The sequence below is a fragment of the Sinohyriopsis cumingii genome, unplaced genomic scaffold (assembly GCF_028554795.1).
Source record: "Sinohyriopsis cumingii isolate HCF-2022 unplaced genomic scaffold, ASM2855479v2 utg000229l, whole genome shotgun sequence".
NCBI lineage: Eukaryota > Metazoa > Mollusca > Bivalvia > Unionida > Unionidae > Sinohyriopsis > Sinohyriopsis cumingii.
Window position 1 is genome coordinate 2,171,425 of NW_028315879.1, and position 16,658 is coordinate 2,188,082.

Consider the following 16,658-nt stretch of genomic DNA (forward strand, 5'->3'; position numbering starts at 1 on the left):
TGATATAAATGGAAGATATCATATTGAAATTATTATATATTTCGTCTGTCCTTCAGGAGTATTCATCTTTATTTATTTTAACACAACCAATCTATGGGACCATACAACCAATCTATATTATCATATGCATTACGCTTAATACTAAGAAAAGGTGGCGCTATAAGAATTATTTTGTTAATTTCTATCCACGAAATGTAAAACAGTGAACAGTAGGAAGCAGAGAAATATAAAATAACTATAAAGTGAACATGCTTACAATTTTCACCGGGGTATCCTTGATAGACATACCATCATACTACCCTTTCATCCTCCTCCTCCTCATCTACATTATCTATTTTGATGTAGCCGCCGACAATCATTGTCATTAAAATCAATTTCATTTTAACTATTGCTTCACAGTGCATAATGACATTATTATATTATAATACCTACTACTTTCCAATTTGACGCACTTTATAGCCTTTGGGCACTGGTAGCCTTTCCATGGTTGTAGTAACTATTTCTCCGTGCGTACGTGGATTGCGAATCTTTCCTGAACCTTTATTTACAGCAACGGTTGGAGGAACACTTATCAAGCTGAATAAACGAGATATTGTTAGATTTACCAATATACTCCTAGCTTTCTCTATGACCTTTCATAAAACCTAAATTAATTTTGTCTTTTCTAGTATTAATAAGAAAACGTTTTCCGTCGTATTATATGTATGCATACTATATAATGAGCTTTGCTGAGATTGTCCAAACTTGCAGCGCGATTGCTTGGAAGTACACCACACAAAGAGAAGTATGTTATCGCTATTGACCCGTTGCAGAAAATCTCATGATTATAGAAGAGACATATTGTTTATCAAATAAAGACTTATATACTGCTTTGATCTATAGACTAACAACCAAACTATTAAATACCGCTTTCACAAAGCGCCTATTCTGAGCCTAGTACGGTTGAGAATACAAATAAATCAGCTTACATTTAAAAATGGTATAAGCATAATTCCGTCATATCCTTTTTATGTTTCTCTAGACGAATTTAGGAGGGACGGCAGGTGACATTAGAGTAAAATTTAATCCAATTCCTCAACAATGTTATGGAACGAAAAGAGAGATTCAAGTAAGGAAATATATTAACTTTCAAAGATTATATATTGTGATGTAAATTTACTTTATATTATGAGATTAACTTTTGTCCTTGGTTGAAAGTTGCAAACAACGTGTTTGCATAGTTAACTTTTATCCACGATTGCAAGTTGTAAATAAATTCTTTACTTGGCAAGAGTTCAATGTTAATCTTGTTTACAGTTAGACTGCATTTTACCTTTGGAAATCTTCACATGCTATTACGATATAGGTAAACAAAAATGTGTATAAGTAGGGATAAGAAAACAAATAATTTATTGCTGTTTTATATCAGGCTGATATATATAATTCATCACTAAAGTACTCATTGACTCTTTTAGATTAATACATTATTTTTAACTTTTCTAAACTTATTCAAAGACATTCTGGATTGCATCATTTTGTTAAATATTAACTTTTAAGACAATTGGAATTCATTCGGAATATTCTATAAGTTTGTACTTGTGTTAAGAAATTTAGGATCATTTGGGATGCAATTCACAACACTTTAAGTCTTTCTAAATTTCACTTTGTATAGTATTGAAATAAATAACTTGCTTATTTTAGTTAACTTTTTGGGGGAAGAGGGTAACTATTTTGAGACCTAGAGTCTTAACAGAAATTCAGGGCTAGTCCCGGTTCTGAATTTCTTTACAATGTTTCGGAGATATTAAAAATTGTATTTAAAATAAAAACTGACTTTGTGTCGAAAGTTTCATTGTCAGTGATAAAATATTTTATTTCACACATTTGAAAAGTCCTTTAGTGAAAAATGTAATCATCCACACTGTCATATAATGTCAAGAACTTTTTTCAAATCCTACCCAATATCGGATAGAGTAAATGAAAATGGACGCGTTACTTTAAATTGCCAGACATTATGATTTTTTTATAGCGAAATAATCTTTAACAAAGCAAACGACAAAGAACATTTTGACTCGGTAACAGGATTGGTTAACAGGAAATAAAAGGAATTACAGTTGTAAAAACAAAGCGATTTGGAATCAAGAAATATACCGCTGCAGAAGAAAAAGATGGAAATAAAAATTCATGGTGAAAAATAAGAGAATTCAAATGCTGCGAGAGAGAGAGAGAGAGAGAGAGAGAGAGAGAGAGAGAGAGAGAGAGAGAGAAGGGAAGAGAAGAGAAGAGAAGAGAAGTGAAGTGAAGTGAAGTGAAGTGAAGAAAAGACAATAACAAAATGCAAATTCAGAGAGATGAAAGGGATAGGCACATTGAGAGTGAAGAAAAGAGAAGAAAATGCAAATCAGCTGCAAGGAGAGAAAGAGAGAAATACAAACACTGATTTAAATGAGTGGGTACATTGGCTGTTGTTTTCTCTTATGGAATCAGTTCAAGAATCATTGGATTGTAATCCTTTTGAACTAGGTTTTGGACATACTGTCCGTGGACATTGAAGATATTGAAAGAGAAACTTCTTTCAAATGAAGTCCAAGATTAACTTTCTTCGCCATGTCTCTGATTTCAAATATAAATTGTCAAAGGCTTGTGAAGTAGCAAGAAATAACCATCGCTCTACTCAGTCGAAACAGAAACTAAGGTATATCAGAAATATTAGTTCTGCATCTCTTGCCTAAACACCAAATCCTCTTCTGGCTAAATTATATATAACGCATCCAGAGATAGTCAAATGAGTATCGCTAATACAGTTTAACACATTGCTAAGGAGTATCGCTGATACAGTTTAATACATTGCTAAGGAGTATCGCTGATACAGTTTAACACAAGACCAAGGAGTATCGCTGATACAGTTAAACACAAGACCAAGAAGTATCGTTGATACAGTTTAACACAAGACCTAGGAGTATCGCTGATACAGTTTAACACAAGACCAATGAGTATCGCTAATACAGTTTAACACAAGACCAAGGAGTATCGCTGATACAGTTTAACACAAGACCAAGGAGTATCGCTGATACAGTTTAATACATTGCTAAGGAGTATCGCTGATACAGTTTAACACGAGACCAAGGAGTATCGCTGATACAGTTTAACACAAGACCTAGGACTATCGCTGATAGATTTGAACGCAGGGCAAGGAGTATAGCTGAATCCGTTTTTGATAGGGACAAGGTGCATCGATGATGCGGTTTAATACAGGACCGAGGAGTATCGTTGATACAGTTCAAAACAGGGCCAACGAGTAACGTTAATGCGCATTAACACAGGGTCACGGAGTAACGCCCATACAATTTAGTACAAGGCTAAATAGTATCGGTGATCAAGTTTAACACAGTGTCAGTGAGTAACAATGATGCAGTTTAATAAAAGTCCAATGAGTAACGTTCATTTAATTTAACACAGTGCCAATGAGTAACGCTCATACGATTTAGCATAGGAGCAAGGAGTAGTGTACTGTGTAAGCGATTTTATGTATTTACTGGAGATATTTTCTCCAATGGAGTTAAAATTATAGCACAATTAGAAAGAAGAGGAGAAAATAAAGGCAAAGAAAACAACATACATATATTCCTTTTATTGAAAACTAATAATAATAATAATGATAATAATAATAATAATAATCCAAGCCAACAGCCCACAGTGGATACAAAATTTAGCATGTGGTACATCAAAATGGAGGTAATCATGCCAAACACTGACATCATCCAAGAACGATAATGAGGTGTAAATGCAAGGTGTTTGTTCAATAAAAGTGACTTTCAGAAAACATTTTCACATTTGATCGTTCATTTACACATTACTCAAACACTCATACTGGAAAATTAAGATATCATTCATGTATATAGATTGGTGCAGTACTAATAATAACTGCAAAAATAATCAAACTAAATCATTAATACGTAAACATGTGAACAATTGTTTTGATCAGGATTTTGTATACACGTCAAAGTATGAACCTTTTTCTAATTTCAAGAATGCCAGGAAAAGTAATAATAAAGGTAACTTCATTTTCAATTTTCTGCTGCATAATTGGCAGATTCTATTTTCATAACAAATAAGTTGGTACATTCCTATATTTGTTCCTAGCGGTAAATTCCTTGCTCTTAACATTGTTAACAAATTTTCTCAATAAGTAAACCTAAAGCATCTAAATATCTTTGACATTTAAAATCACCTTTTGTGCACGTATGAAAACATATCAACATTTAACTCGTGCACGAAATTATTTCCTCATCGTTGTCTAAACGTTTTAATTAATACTTGTTCGTTGTACAAACTTTTTAATTAATACTTGTTCGTTGTATAAACGTTTTAACTAATACTTGTTCGTTGTATAAACGTTTTAACTAATACTTGTTCGTTGTATAAACGTTTTAACTAATACTTGTTCGTTGTATAAACGTTTTAATTAATACTTGTTCGTTGTATAAACGTTTTAATTAATACTTGTTCGTTGTATAAAAGTTTTAACTAATACTTGTTCGTTGTATAAAAGTTTTAAATAATACTTGTTCTTTGTATAAAAGTTTTAATTAATACTTGTTCGTTGTACAAAAGTTTTAATTAATACTTTTTCGTTGTATAAACGTTTTAACTAATTCTTGTTCATCCCCAAGGCCTTTTCTTACCTATATATCAATTAATTCTCATTTAAAATGTAATATTCTGACTTGCAGTATTGTAGAAGTACGATGCCATACTGATGAAGTACGGTGCAGTTCTGTAGAGGTACGATGAAGTGCTGTTGAATCTGTTGAAGGAAGATGCAGTAGTACGATGCAGTACTGTAGACGTACGAAACAATACTTTTGAAGATGTGCCCATCCTGCCGTATATGCTCTTAAGTTTAAATATATATTAATTGTTACACTGTGCAATGGTTATGTCTACTTATTTCTTTTTCTGTTTCATTAGATGCATGTCAAAGTAATATTTACAAAGAACACATTTTAAGCTTGAAATTGCAGAATTGCAGTCTCCAACAGCACGTGTGTACTTATAAGCCAACTCAAACAAGCTTTTCGTTTTTTGTTTAAGATGTTTTCTTGAACTTTTTAAAATGTTTTCATATTTATAGGCATTCCATGTGCAGCAAAGAAACTATATATGATAAATCCAAGCAATGAGACAGACATACAATTGTAACGATGTTATATAGCATGCATCCGTCAAGAGATCTGAGAAAGTGGATTCCAGTCATTATCATAATCATCATCGCCATCTTGTTCTTCCTATTCGTCTTTTCTGATAACCGACGCTATACATTCTATCACGTTAACCTTTTATTTCCAATTATTTAATCTGTGTGTAATCGAAGGTACTAGCATTCTCGACATATCACACTAACAATGGAAAGAATTAAATAAAGACAATACACCGGATTCCATCAGTTTATGGTGTAATGTGAATCTCGACATAAAGCAGCTGAGATCCTCAAGGAACGTCTTGTCAAGAAACAGATTTACATTTATAGTTGTTTGCATAAAGTCCAAACAGGAAACTATAGTGTCAAGAAGGACAACTTGACCTTTATTCGTAGGCGATAATTACCTTCCTTGTCATCTGAAATACGGCTGCTTTCAAACATTTTGATGTGAAAATCGGTTACTTTCAAATCTTGTCTGTCGGACAAAATTTCTAGCAAAGCAAAACGAGAAAAGGCACACTGAAGCCAGTTAGTAGTTTCCTGACAAAGTGGTCTCTATTTCATTGTCATGTAAAGAAGACGTATCACCAGGAATATAATCCAGTTACCACTTCCACTAATGACAGGGAGCACACCATTACCGGAATCTGTACTTGCATCAGGTTGGGCTGAAGGAGTAACGGGACTTACAGCTGCAGTTGCTGCAGGAGTAACGGGACTTGCAGCTGCAGTTGCTGCAGGAGTAACGGGACTTACAGCTGCAGCTATGGAAGATTTAGCTCCGTTGACAGAGGAATCATTTGTAGGGTTGGCCACAGTGGGAACGGACGGTGCATTCGTGGAAGGGGCTGCAGTTGGTACCGTTACAGGTTTGGCTGTAGTTTCAACGGGGGCTGAAGTTGCCACTGAAGGTACCGTTACAGGTTTGGCTGTAGTTTCAATGGAGACTGCAGTTGTAGAGGGTTCTGTAACAGTTGATGTCTCTTCTGCTGGTAGAGCTAAATGCAAGGGGAAAACAGTTAAATCGCTTCAAGCGGCTACTTTTCTTACATTCCACTCCTTAATTGATAATTATTCATACTTTAGGTTCCAGACGATTCAAAGAAATACAAGTTATATACAATTTTGTAGCGCGTGTTTCAAGCGTGAATTACTCTAGTAATGCAATTTACACATTGCAAATTGAAAAATATATATGGCAAACAATAGTTACTATCCTCTACGTGAAGGTATGCAAAATCATATTGAAAAGCACGAAACATATTAGCGAATTTTTTTTAGAGCTACTTAAATTTCTCATTTGTTCATTTTTGTAATATAGGAAATGCTTAGGATATATTTATGTCCGTGTTTATTATTATTATTATTATTATTATTATTATTATTATTATTATTATTATAAAAACTGTAAACTGATCAGAAGCAAACGTAAGTGATAATACTGGATAGGCAACACTGTTCTATCTTTATTTCAACAATCGATTTCCATTGCTGATTTTTTTTTAACGGTTCTAATTTGCATTTAGCTGTGACGCTGTCAGTCTTGTTGCAAATCATTTTAAGGAAACCATGGTGAGATATTGTAGAAGTATGACTCTCATAATTATGGTTATTTCTTGCAAAATTTCTCCTGTTTAAAGTTACAAGAGAATGGACAGCAGTTTATTTAGGATATGTTGTAGTCGTTAATGTTGATGTATTATTGCGTAGTCAAATGTTATTTGACAGATCCATTTTTGAGAGCTAAATCAGAATAATTGTTCCCAAATCCTATATCCCTCTAGCTGATACGCTCATAATTATTATCCTCCTAAGTAATAATAATAATAATAATAATAATAATAATAATAAGAAGAAGAAGAAGAAGAAGTAGTAGTAGTAATAATAGTAGTAGTATCAGTATTAGTTTTATTATTTGTTGCTGTTGGTGTTTGTTTTTTGTATTTTTTCATTCGGTAATGTAAGCCAAAGTTACAATTTGAAAGCGAAAAGCATACTGCAAATCAAAATTTACGTCACCAGCAAACTCCATTACTTAACAGATATTAATGTCTTGTACGGCTTAAGGAAACCATTATAAAACATTTATTGACTGATGTATGCTTTTAGTTCCGAAATTTAACTTTTCTAAATTTGATATCAAACATAAATTGTTGTCCTTGTAGGGATGCAGAATAGAAAAGCTGGAATGTATTTAAAACGAAACGAATAAATACTATACTTTAGTGAAATAGTATACATATCCTAGACTTTCGATATACTGACTATAAGCTAAAATACAGTATACATTAGCCATCAGTTCCATTAACCCTCATTTAATCTAAATATGCAATTCATTAGCATCATACTGCAGTTGTTTTATGTCACTGTTATAACATGGCTTGTTTAAAATTTCAAAAATATAATTTTATTGCCATCACTTTTGCTATACAGACCTCACCTAATCCACATACTAGCAATCAAGATGTTTCATTTACTCATCAAAACTTTGGTTATATCAGTGAATACCAAATCCATATGACAGCAACAGAGAATTTACTTTTCACCACCAACACTTTGTTTATAACACGATCAGCTAATTCAACGCAATAGCCACATAGATGTTATAATTTCAGCAGAATGCTCATGGTACTTTCTAACCATTTCAGTTACACATTGTAACTGCTCTTTGGAAACCTAGGTTATGTCAACTTTGTAGTCTTCAACGAGAATGACCTAAGTCTTACGTTAAGTATTTTATAATCCTTGTCATTGCGACATTAGTTTTGTCTATCGTATACTTTTTAAGTTTTATTGACGTTATACATGAGCATCTTATACTCTTTGTGGCATTTTGACATAAACTTTCTCTCACATAATAATTGAATAACTTGAGCAAATATTGTCAAAATTTGGCACTAACTTTCTCCATATCTGTCCCACTTCTCACAAGCGTAATGAAAAAGAGGTAAGATGTTGTATACAAATCTTATGAGCAGAATTGTTACCTATGAGTACTATTACAACTTTATTATTATTATTGTTGTTGTTATTATTATTATTATTATTATTATTATTATTATTATTATTATTATTTTCTGCTATAAGAAAAGTAACGAAAATGACTACGTTTCGGTCAAAAAGTAAAAATGATCCTGCCCGGTCCGGTGGCCTTAGTAGTTAAAGGTTCGCGTGTTCGAACTCCGGCTGAGTCTTACCAAAGATTTAGAAAAATGCTACTAACAGCTGCCGCGCTTGGCGCTCAGCATGAAGATGTTAGTGTTAGGACTATTCGGCCTCGTGTCAGGATAATGTGACTGAGTGGGACATGATGGTACATATCTGCGTCATGATGCCTCAGTGCTAGACATCACTATAAAAAAATTAAAAATAAAACTGCCACACTTCATACATCGTAGCGATATGACTAAAATTGTTAAATGTAGCTACAGCTACGTTAAAAATCTAATTCACACGATCACACATTCTTAAAATCGTAAACATAAATCCAACAAAAAGACCACAAAAGTTTTGCAAAAATTCCATAATGTTGTTTTCATAGAATGATATACAGTATACAGTATGTATTCATAGAAAGTCAGTTAGGAAATAAGCACAAACATTACTTAAATCGCGGTTTCTATTTACTTTATAGTATTTGTGTTTTTATATATTGGCTCGCCATAATTTTATTCCGACTAACACACTATTTGTAACGTCTATATGCAGTTGACTCCGGTACCCAGATGAAATAGAAAGCGTTTTGTTTTCATTTAAAGCTTGAAACAGAGACAAAAGCATGTATGTCGTCTGTGTATCCGTAATTATTAGGAAAACACCGTATAATACGGGAAAATATGTGTGTAAGTTTTCAGTGAGCCTTAACTTTGATTTAAGATTAAAATAGTATGACAAAAGAAAGACTATACATCTCTGGAGGGGATTTGGGTTGATGATCAGGTAATACGTTATCAATTACTATGTGTTTGTTATTTGGTTGATGATAAGGTAATGGGCTATACATTACAGGTGCTTAGTGTTTTATGGCACATAAAATCAATCAGGCTGTAAAGTGAAGAGACACGTGTAGCAAAATGCAAGCTGAACCGACGGCAGGAATCGAACCCACAACTGTCTGGGTAGCTAGTATGTCACACTAATCACACACTCACTACGGTTTTCATGAACTATTTTAGCTTTTGACAAATTAAACGAAAAGAACAACAGGGTAAAATATTACCAAAAAAACGGGCTGATTTACACAATGTACAATATATAATATTCTTAGAATCATATAGGTTTCCAATGAGTGTTATAACCCAACAAAAAAGAAAATGAAGAACAATAAAACATTACATCTACACCAAAGAAATGAAATAAAACTTACCTTTCTGTATGATAAGAATGGCCAGCATACAAATTACACGTAATTGTATCTGAAATAGATACGAAACAAAGCTGTAATGATTGATGTCAAGCTTGATTATTTAAAACATTATTATTATCATTATCATTATTATTATCATTATTATTATTATTATTATTAGTAGTAGTAGTAGTAGTAATAGTAGTAGTAGTAGCATGATCTACCTCAGATAACTGGTCCCGTTTTATTAATTTTTGCACACAAATAAATATACTACATTTTTGTGAGGTTTAATTTTCTGCGTTCTGTTATTCTTTCTACATTTGATGGGCAAAATAGTTTTCTTTCAAATCTCATTATTTTGATGGGTATTTTAAATTGTTTTGGATGGTACGTCTAGTGTTTGTGTTGACGTTCAATCCCCCCTTTCCCTTGATGATGGATGTGTGTGTGTGTGTGTGTGTGTGTGTGTGTGTGTGTGTGAATATAAAGAGAAATAGTTAAGAGAAATATTTATTGTGTACTTACCATTTCACTGTTGGGTTTTGTTCAGTAATCGATGTGATTAAATTGTTGGTTAGAACGATATCATTGAGAAAATGTGTATGCATGTCCTTCTTATATAGTACTGAATATCGGTTGTCATGGTAATAACAAACGTTAAAGCGACTATGGTGCAACGTAGGTTCTTTTGCGTATTACCACTTCATGCCAAAATAAATATTATTGCCAGGAGTATTGCGCATATATGTGTACAGGAAGAAAACACGTTGCTTAACTCTAAGGTGACATGATCTACATCTTGACACATGTGTTCTTATCTTCATTCCCTGATTACACAGGCAGAAACATGCGGTTACGTGTGGAGAAAGGTTTAGAACATTCCCAAAATCTACCAAGAGCACTGTAACAAACAGAACCAATGGAAAGGAAATACATAAACAACGTCAGATATGACAATTTACCTTGTCGTAAAGGCTTTGAAAATTGAAATATTTTTTTAATGAAAGGAACAATAATTATCCTACATCATACCTTCCCTTTTCGATAATTCATTGACTGTTTTCTCCGAGACATTGTAAATTATTTAATATTATGCACAAAATTACACAGTAATTGAGAAGGATGAAATCAATCAACGATAACAGATTCTGTGAATGTAATATTTTTGTTCAAGTTTCACCTGTTTCGTTGTCATTGTATCCCCTGTCCAATCTTATGGACTGGTCATATAATGTATCCATAATCCTACCTTTCGTGAAAATATAAAAGTAAACTATATGTTCCTTATTAAATAAATAAGATACGGACGTACTAAATACTGCCGAAATAGACTACATAGATACATGTAAATGTAAATTTTCTAACTCTTCAAAGCGTTTATTTCTCCGGTATTCACTTACTTTTTTCGTTCTCTGTAGTTGGCTTTGACTGGAGAGAAAATACAATGACGGCAACAATACCTTCCTAAAGCACATCATATCAATTTTAAATAAAAATTAAAATTATGTAGAAAAATATTGACATTCTGCGATGTATGTATACATGCATGCATGCATGCATGCGTGTGTATGTATGTATGCTTGTATCTATGTATGTATGTATGTATGTATGTATGCATGTATGCATGTATGTATGTTTAGGGTTCCATTGCACATCAGCACAATTGCGGCTTTAATGTAAAGATAGCGATCTGGTATCTCAAAACTAAGATAAAAGCAAAAATGGTAACTTTCTTAAAATAAAATGTTTGACTTTTTATTACGTACAACTGCACCCTTTAAAGAATCAAAGACCATCGCCTGTTAAGACATCTTACGACATTTTACCCTTCTTCGTGTGTCTATTCAACTTCCTTGAACACGTTAGAAAGTTTAGAGTGTAGGTGGTAAAAAACCTATTTAGGATTTCCTGGAGGGGGGGGGGGATGATGTGAGAAGTGGAGAGCATTTATTAATTTCTTTCTCACCTCGTTCAATCTAAATCTAATACTACAGTCTGCATTTCCAGAAAGATAGTCAATCATCAACCATGTTTGATTATTGAATAAAAACATTCGAGTTTATTCACACAATAACAACATCAACAGGTCCGCGTGGAGAGACGTGGATCTATGTTTCAAATGTTGCTATCTTACTAGGTTCGAGTTATAGAACCATTAGAAAGGCTGGCATAGTGTCATTAATATGGATACTGACAGAGACCCGTCTTGCTTAAATGTTTTTTTTTTTTTTTTTTTTGTTTCTCTCTCTCTCTCTCTCTCTCTCTCTCTCTCTCTCTCTCTCCATTCTTTTTCGTACGATGCCGTTAAAATCATTTGAAACATTATCCTTTTCTAAACTTCTCAACAAAGTCAAGGTCAAAGGATACCTTCATCAATAAATTGAGCATGTTTATTGTTATCTCATCCGCAGCATAAGCCTATGGATTAGGAACACAATAAATCGATTACCCAACCTTTCACAAAAGGATATAAGTGAACTTAATAGTGTCCCTTTAATGCGCGATAAGACAGTTAATAGTATGAATTTTATTGGATACGTTTAAATAACTAGGCAACATACTTGATGAAGATTAAATTGTTTACTTTGTATCCAGTGATTTCCAGAAAGAAACATAGTTTAATTTTTCGTTTAATTTTAATTTTTATCAGCTTACTGCAGTCGGTAAAACTTGAGGATTGTCTACCATCGATTAAATCCGGACCTGTTTGGACTGAAACCTACGCCGTTCAAGCATTTGAGGTGCGGAACTTTATTTACATCTTTGTCAAAGTCGCAAGGCCTGCTAACTGAAACTTATCTCAGCATGAATACCTTAATCGAGCACCTTAATCTTTGAATCCTAATGTTTACAGTTTTTCAGAATAATTAATTGAGACATGTGAATTCCTTAACATTAAACACAAAATGCACACCCTAGATGGGAAGGGTGAAGTCAGTTAACGATAACATTTACTGTACACGTAAATGTTCTTGTCTTCGTTTCACAATATTTTTTTTTTACGTCAGTGAGACATCGACAGGCAAATGTAGGGTAGCCGAAGGAACGACTTGAGAGGAAAAGTCAATGCTTCTAATGAAGGTCATACATATCAATTCTATCACATATAAACACATTGAAGACGAGTAAGGGCGTACATTTAGTTTTTCTATGGTGGCTTGTAGCAGAATATTATAAATCTGGTTCCGGGTCGCGTTTCGTATCTTCAGAATGGTGGGGCTCTTGTGTCCGGTTAATGTACAGAAAAGAAGACGTAAAGCAAATTAGCCTCTTTATGAGTTAGGTGTGCGTGACTGCCGATTATGTTGCTCGTTAAAAATCAAGGAGCTGATCAATTTTTGAAAAATTAATCGAACCAGGGAAATATAGAAATACGACTTTTCTGTTACACTAGACTTTTTGAGTCAATTATATCGTCTGAAAAATGGAAGACCATTCGTGTTATTTGTTTGGGGTGGCTGTGTGGGATTTGCAGTTTTTATTTGAGTATTTGACTTTTATTGATCGGTAGTATAGGTCATGACTTTCAAGAAAGCGTCATCATTCCAGTGATTATGCTGTACAATTTCGATCAGTTTATTTAACCGGGGAATGATTTATGATTTCTAAACGTATTACTCTCTTATTGCACCAAAAATATTTTGTGGCCTTCTTGATCGATGGAAGGATTTTCTTTTTTGTTGTAATTTTGGGTTTACAGCCATTTTTCAAGGCATGTTAGGCTGTCGATGGCAGCCAGAATAACTGCTGGAGGATGACCGTAGAAACCCCCGTTCAGAGCCAATGACATACCGGAAGCTACCGGCAAGCTTTCTCACATACCAGCGTTAACAGCCGAACCTGACATTCAGACCCACACAGACAGAGGTGAGATTGCAGTGTTCGTTCAAGGCGAGCACTTTAGACCACTCGGCTGTAAATGGCTCCGAAGTATATTTGTTAAAGAATTATATGATATTCTCCATCCATTGGTACACTACAACGTGTCTGTACAGGGAACTAAAGGGAGCATAAACACCGTGCTTCATAAACATGTTTTCTTAATATAAACGTTATATGCAGCGAAAATAAAGAGAGAAAAAAAGTTTCTAAATATTTTTCCCTGAATGCATATGTACTTTATCCTGAGGTGTCCATTACGGAAGGTATCCCTGTACTTATTGGAAATTTTCTATATTGGAGAACGTAGGATGGAAGAATAAACAAGCAGTTGTAATTATTCCATTTTCGCACACATACCCAAGGAATCGATGCATTCTTTTCAAAATGCTGAAAAATGAGAGAGAGCGAGAGAGAGAGAGTATGCGATGGGTATTTTATTGGTTGATTTTAAGGTCACTTTTGAAACGTTATTGGCCATATAATGTCCGTCAAATTGGAGCTACATGTCTTTCCCAAGGACACACAGGCAGTTGACACAGTCTTGCTTTAGATGGCATCGAAACCGGGATCATTGGATTACGAATCCGATGTTCTGCCGTCTTAGCCGCCGATGATCTACGATGAATAAAGTTACATTTGAATGGTAGTAATGTATTGCACTGATGGTTACCTGCGTTATAATTTATCAGAATGCGAATATATGTTAAGATTTGAACAAGAGTTGTAACTGAGCACAGCCCGCTTCTTCAACATACTTTAAGAGCTACGTTAAAAATCTAAATCACACACACACAAACACACACAAACACACAAACACACACACACACACACACATTCTTCGACGTCCTTGCTCGACCGACTAATATAGGAAATGACAAAATGCCTGATTGTTTGTCCCATCAGCAAACATAGGTCAAAATTTATGCCGTTTCGTTTCACACGACTTTATGTACTTTACATGTTCCATAAAAATCCTTTTGGTTTGTTTCTTTTCGGCGCAGTTAATACAATACTGAATAGTATCCGTGTTGATACTGAGTCATTTTGCTTTGTGTTATCAAAAATTTATAGTTTGAAAGCTTGTTATGTCAGTTTTATGCAGGAACCTGTCCCATGAAACAGTGCATACATTTTGGCAATTTTTAGCTGTAAGTACCGATAAGAGAATCGATTAGAGAGCTGGATAAACTGAACAGCCATGACCTCAGACCTCGTGGTTTCGAGAACCGTATGTGTTTCTTTTTTTGTCTGAAACCTTATTCAAAAGTCAAGCTCAACAATTAACTGCAAGGAAAGCAACAACAACAAAATGCTTACAACATCAATTCCCAGAAAAAAATCCCAGCAACATCAACAACAACAGCAATAAGACATTTGTAGCTACGGGTAAAATATGGGCCATACTTAATGTTTCGAAATAGGTGCATAGACCAAAGTGTTTTAAGTCCAGTTGTAATAATATTTTGTTTAATGTGATGTATAATTCTAAAAGAATGTTAAAAACAGCATTGCCACTGCTCATACACACTGTTATTGAAAACAGAATTGCCATTGCTTATACACAATGATATCGAAAACAGCATTGCCACTGCTTATACTTAATGTTATTGAAACAACATTGCCACTGCTTATACACAATGTTATTGAAAACAGAATTGCCATTGCTTATACACAATGATATCAAAAACAACATTACAAATGCTTATCGTAATGGTGATGAAAATATCATTCCCACTGCTTATACACAATGTTATTGAAAACAGTATTGCCATTGCTTATATACACAATTTATGAAAACAGTGTTGCCACTGCTTATAAACAATGTTATTGAAAACAGTATTGCCACTGCTTATACACAATGATATTGAAAACAACATTGTTACTGCTAATAAATAATATTATTGAAAACAGTGCTGCCACTGCTTATTGACAATGTTATTGAAACAGCATTGCCACTGCTTATAGACAATGTTATTGAAAACAGCATTGCCACTGCTTATACACAATGTTATTGAAAACAGTATTGCCATTGCTTATATACACAATTTATGAAAACAGTGTTGCCACTGCTTATACACAATGTTATTGAAAACAGCATTGCCACTGGTTATACACAATGATATTGAAAACAGCATTGCCACTGCTTATATATACAATTTTTGAAAACAGCATTGTAACTGCTTATAAACAACGTTATTGAAAACAGCATTGTCACTGCTAATAAATACTATTATTGAAAACAGTGTTGCCACTGCTTACAAACAATGTTATTGAACAAAATGGTAACTGTCTGAACGCAATGTTATTGAAACAGCACTGCCATTGGTTACATACAATTTTATTGAAAACATGCATTGCCACTGCTTGTATACAATGTTACTGAAACAGCATCGCTACAGTTTATATGCATTGTCATTGAAAACAGCATTAATACAGCTTATATGCAATATCAATGAAAACAGAATTGCTACAGGTTATATGCATTGTCTTTGAAAACAGCATTACGACAGCTTATATGCAATGTCATTGAAAACATAATTGCTAAAGCTTATACATAACACTAATGGCAGCATAATAGTACACCTCGCAATGACACAACAGTGTAACTTATTAGCAATAGGTAAATAGATAAGCATTATCATGAAGAAAAGGAATAAAAATATTGATTGACACATTAAAAACAGGTCATAAGGTTAATCAATGATGTACCAGTGTTTACCAACCATATTGAGAAAGGTAGTTTTTAGCTACACACTTGCTGTGTATGTATGTATGTATGTATGTATGTATGTATGTACGTACCTATGTACGTGCGTATTTGTGTATGTATGTATGTATGTATGTATGTATGTATGCATGCATGCATGTATGTATGTATGTATGTATGTATGTATGTATGTATGTACGTACGTATGTATGTTTGTATGTAAAATATTATGTTTGTATGTATGTATGTATGCATGCGTGCATATATGTGTGTACCTACGTACGTATGTATGTATGTATGTATGTATGTATGAATGTATGTATGTATGTATGTATGTATGTATGCATTTATGTATGTATGACAGCTAGAATAAAGTTCCTTTATTTATAAGCTAAACATTTTAGGGTCTTGCCTCCACTCGGCCGAAACACAAGTCTGATTGATATTCCGTCGACATTAAATGATCCCAGAGAAGAAAGCATAAAACAATGGTTCACACTAAATTGAGTGATTCACTATGATTATGTGGGTTCTTCCTC

General features: G+C 33.7%; 1 protein-coding gene across 1 annotated transcript; it reads right to left on the minus strand.

Moving 5' to 3' along the window:
* Positions 1–3,595: 3,595 nt before the first annotated feature.
* LOC149774443 (uncharacterized) lies at positions 3,596–10,193 on the minus strand. Its single transcript, XM_089945149.1, has 3 exons — positions 10,056–10,193; positions 9,549–9,597; positions 3,596–6,180 (listed from the first exon to the last, which is right to left on the minus strand). Exons 1-3 carry the CDS (start codon positions 10,056–10,058, stop codon positions 5,738–5,740), a joined length of 495 nt encoding a protein of 164 aa, XP_089801275.1. The 5' UTR covers positions 10,059–10,193; the 3' UTR covers positions 3,596–5,737.
* Positions 10,194–16,658: the final 6,465 nt, after the last annotated feature.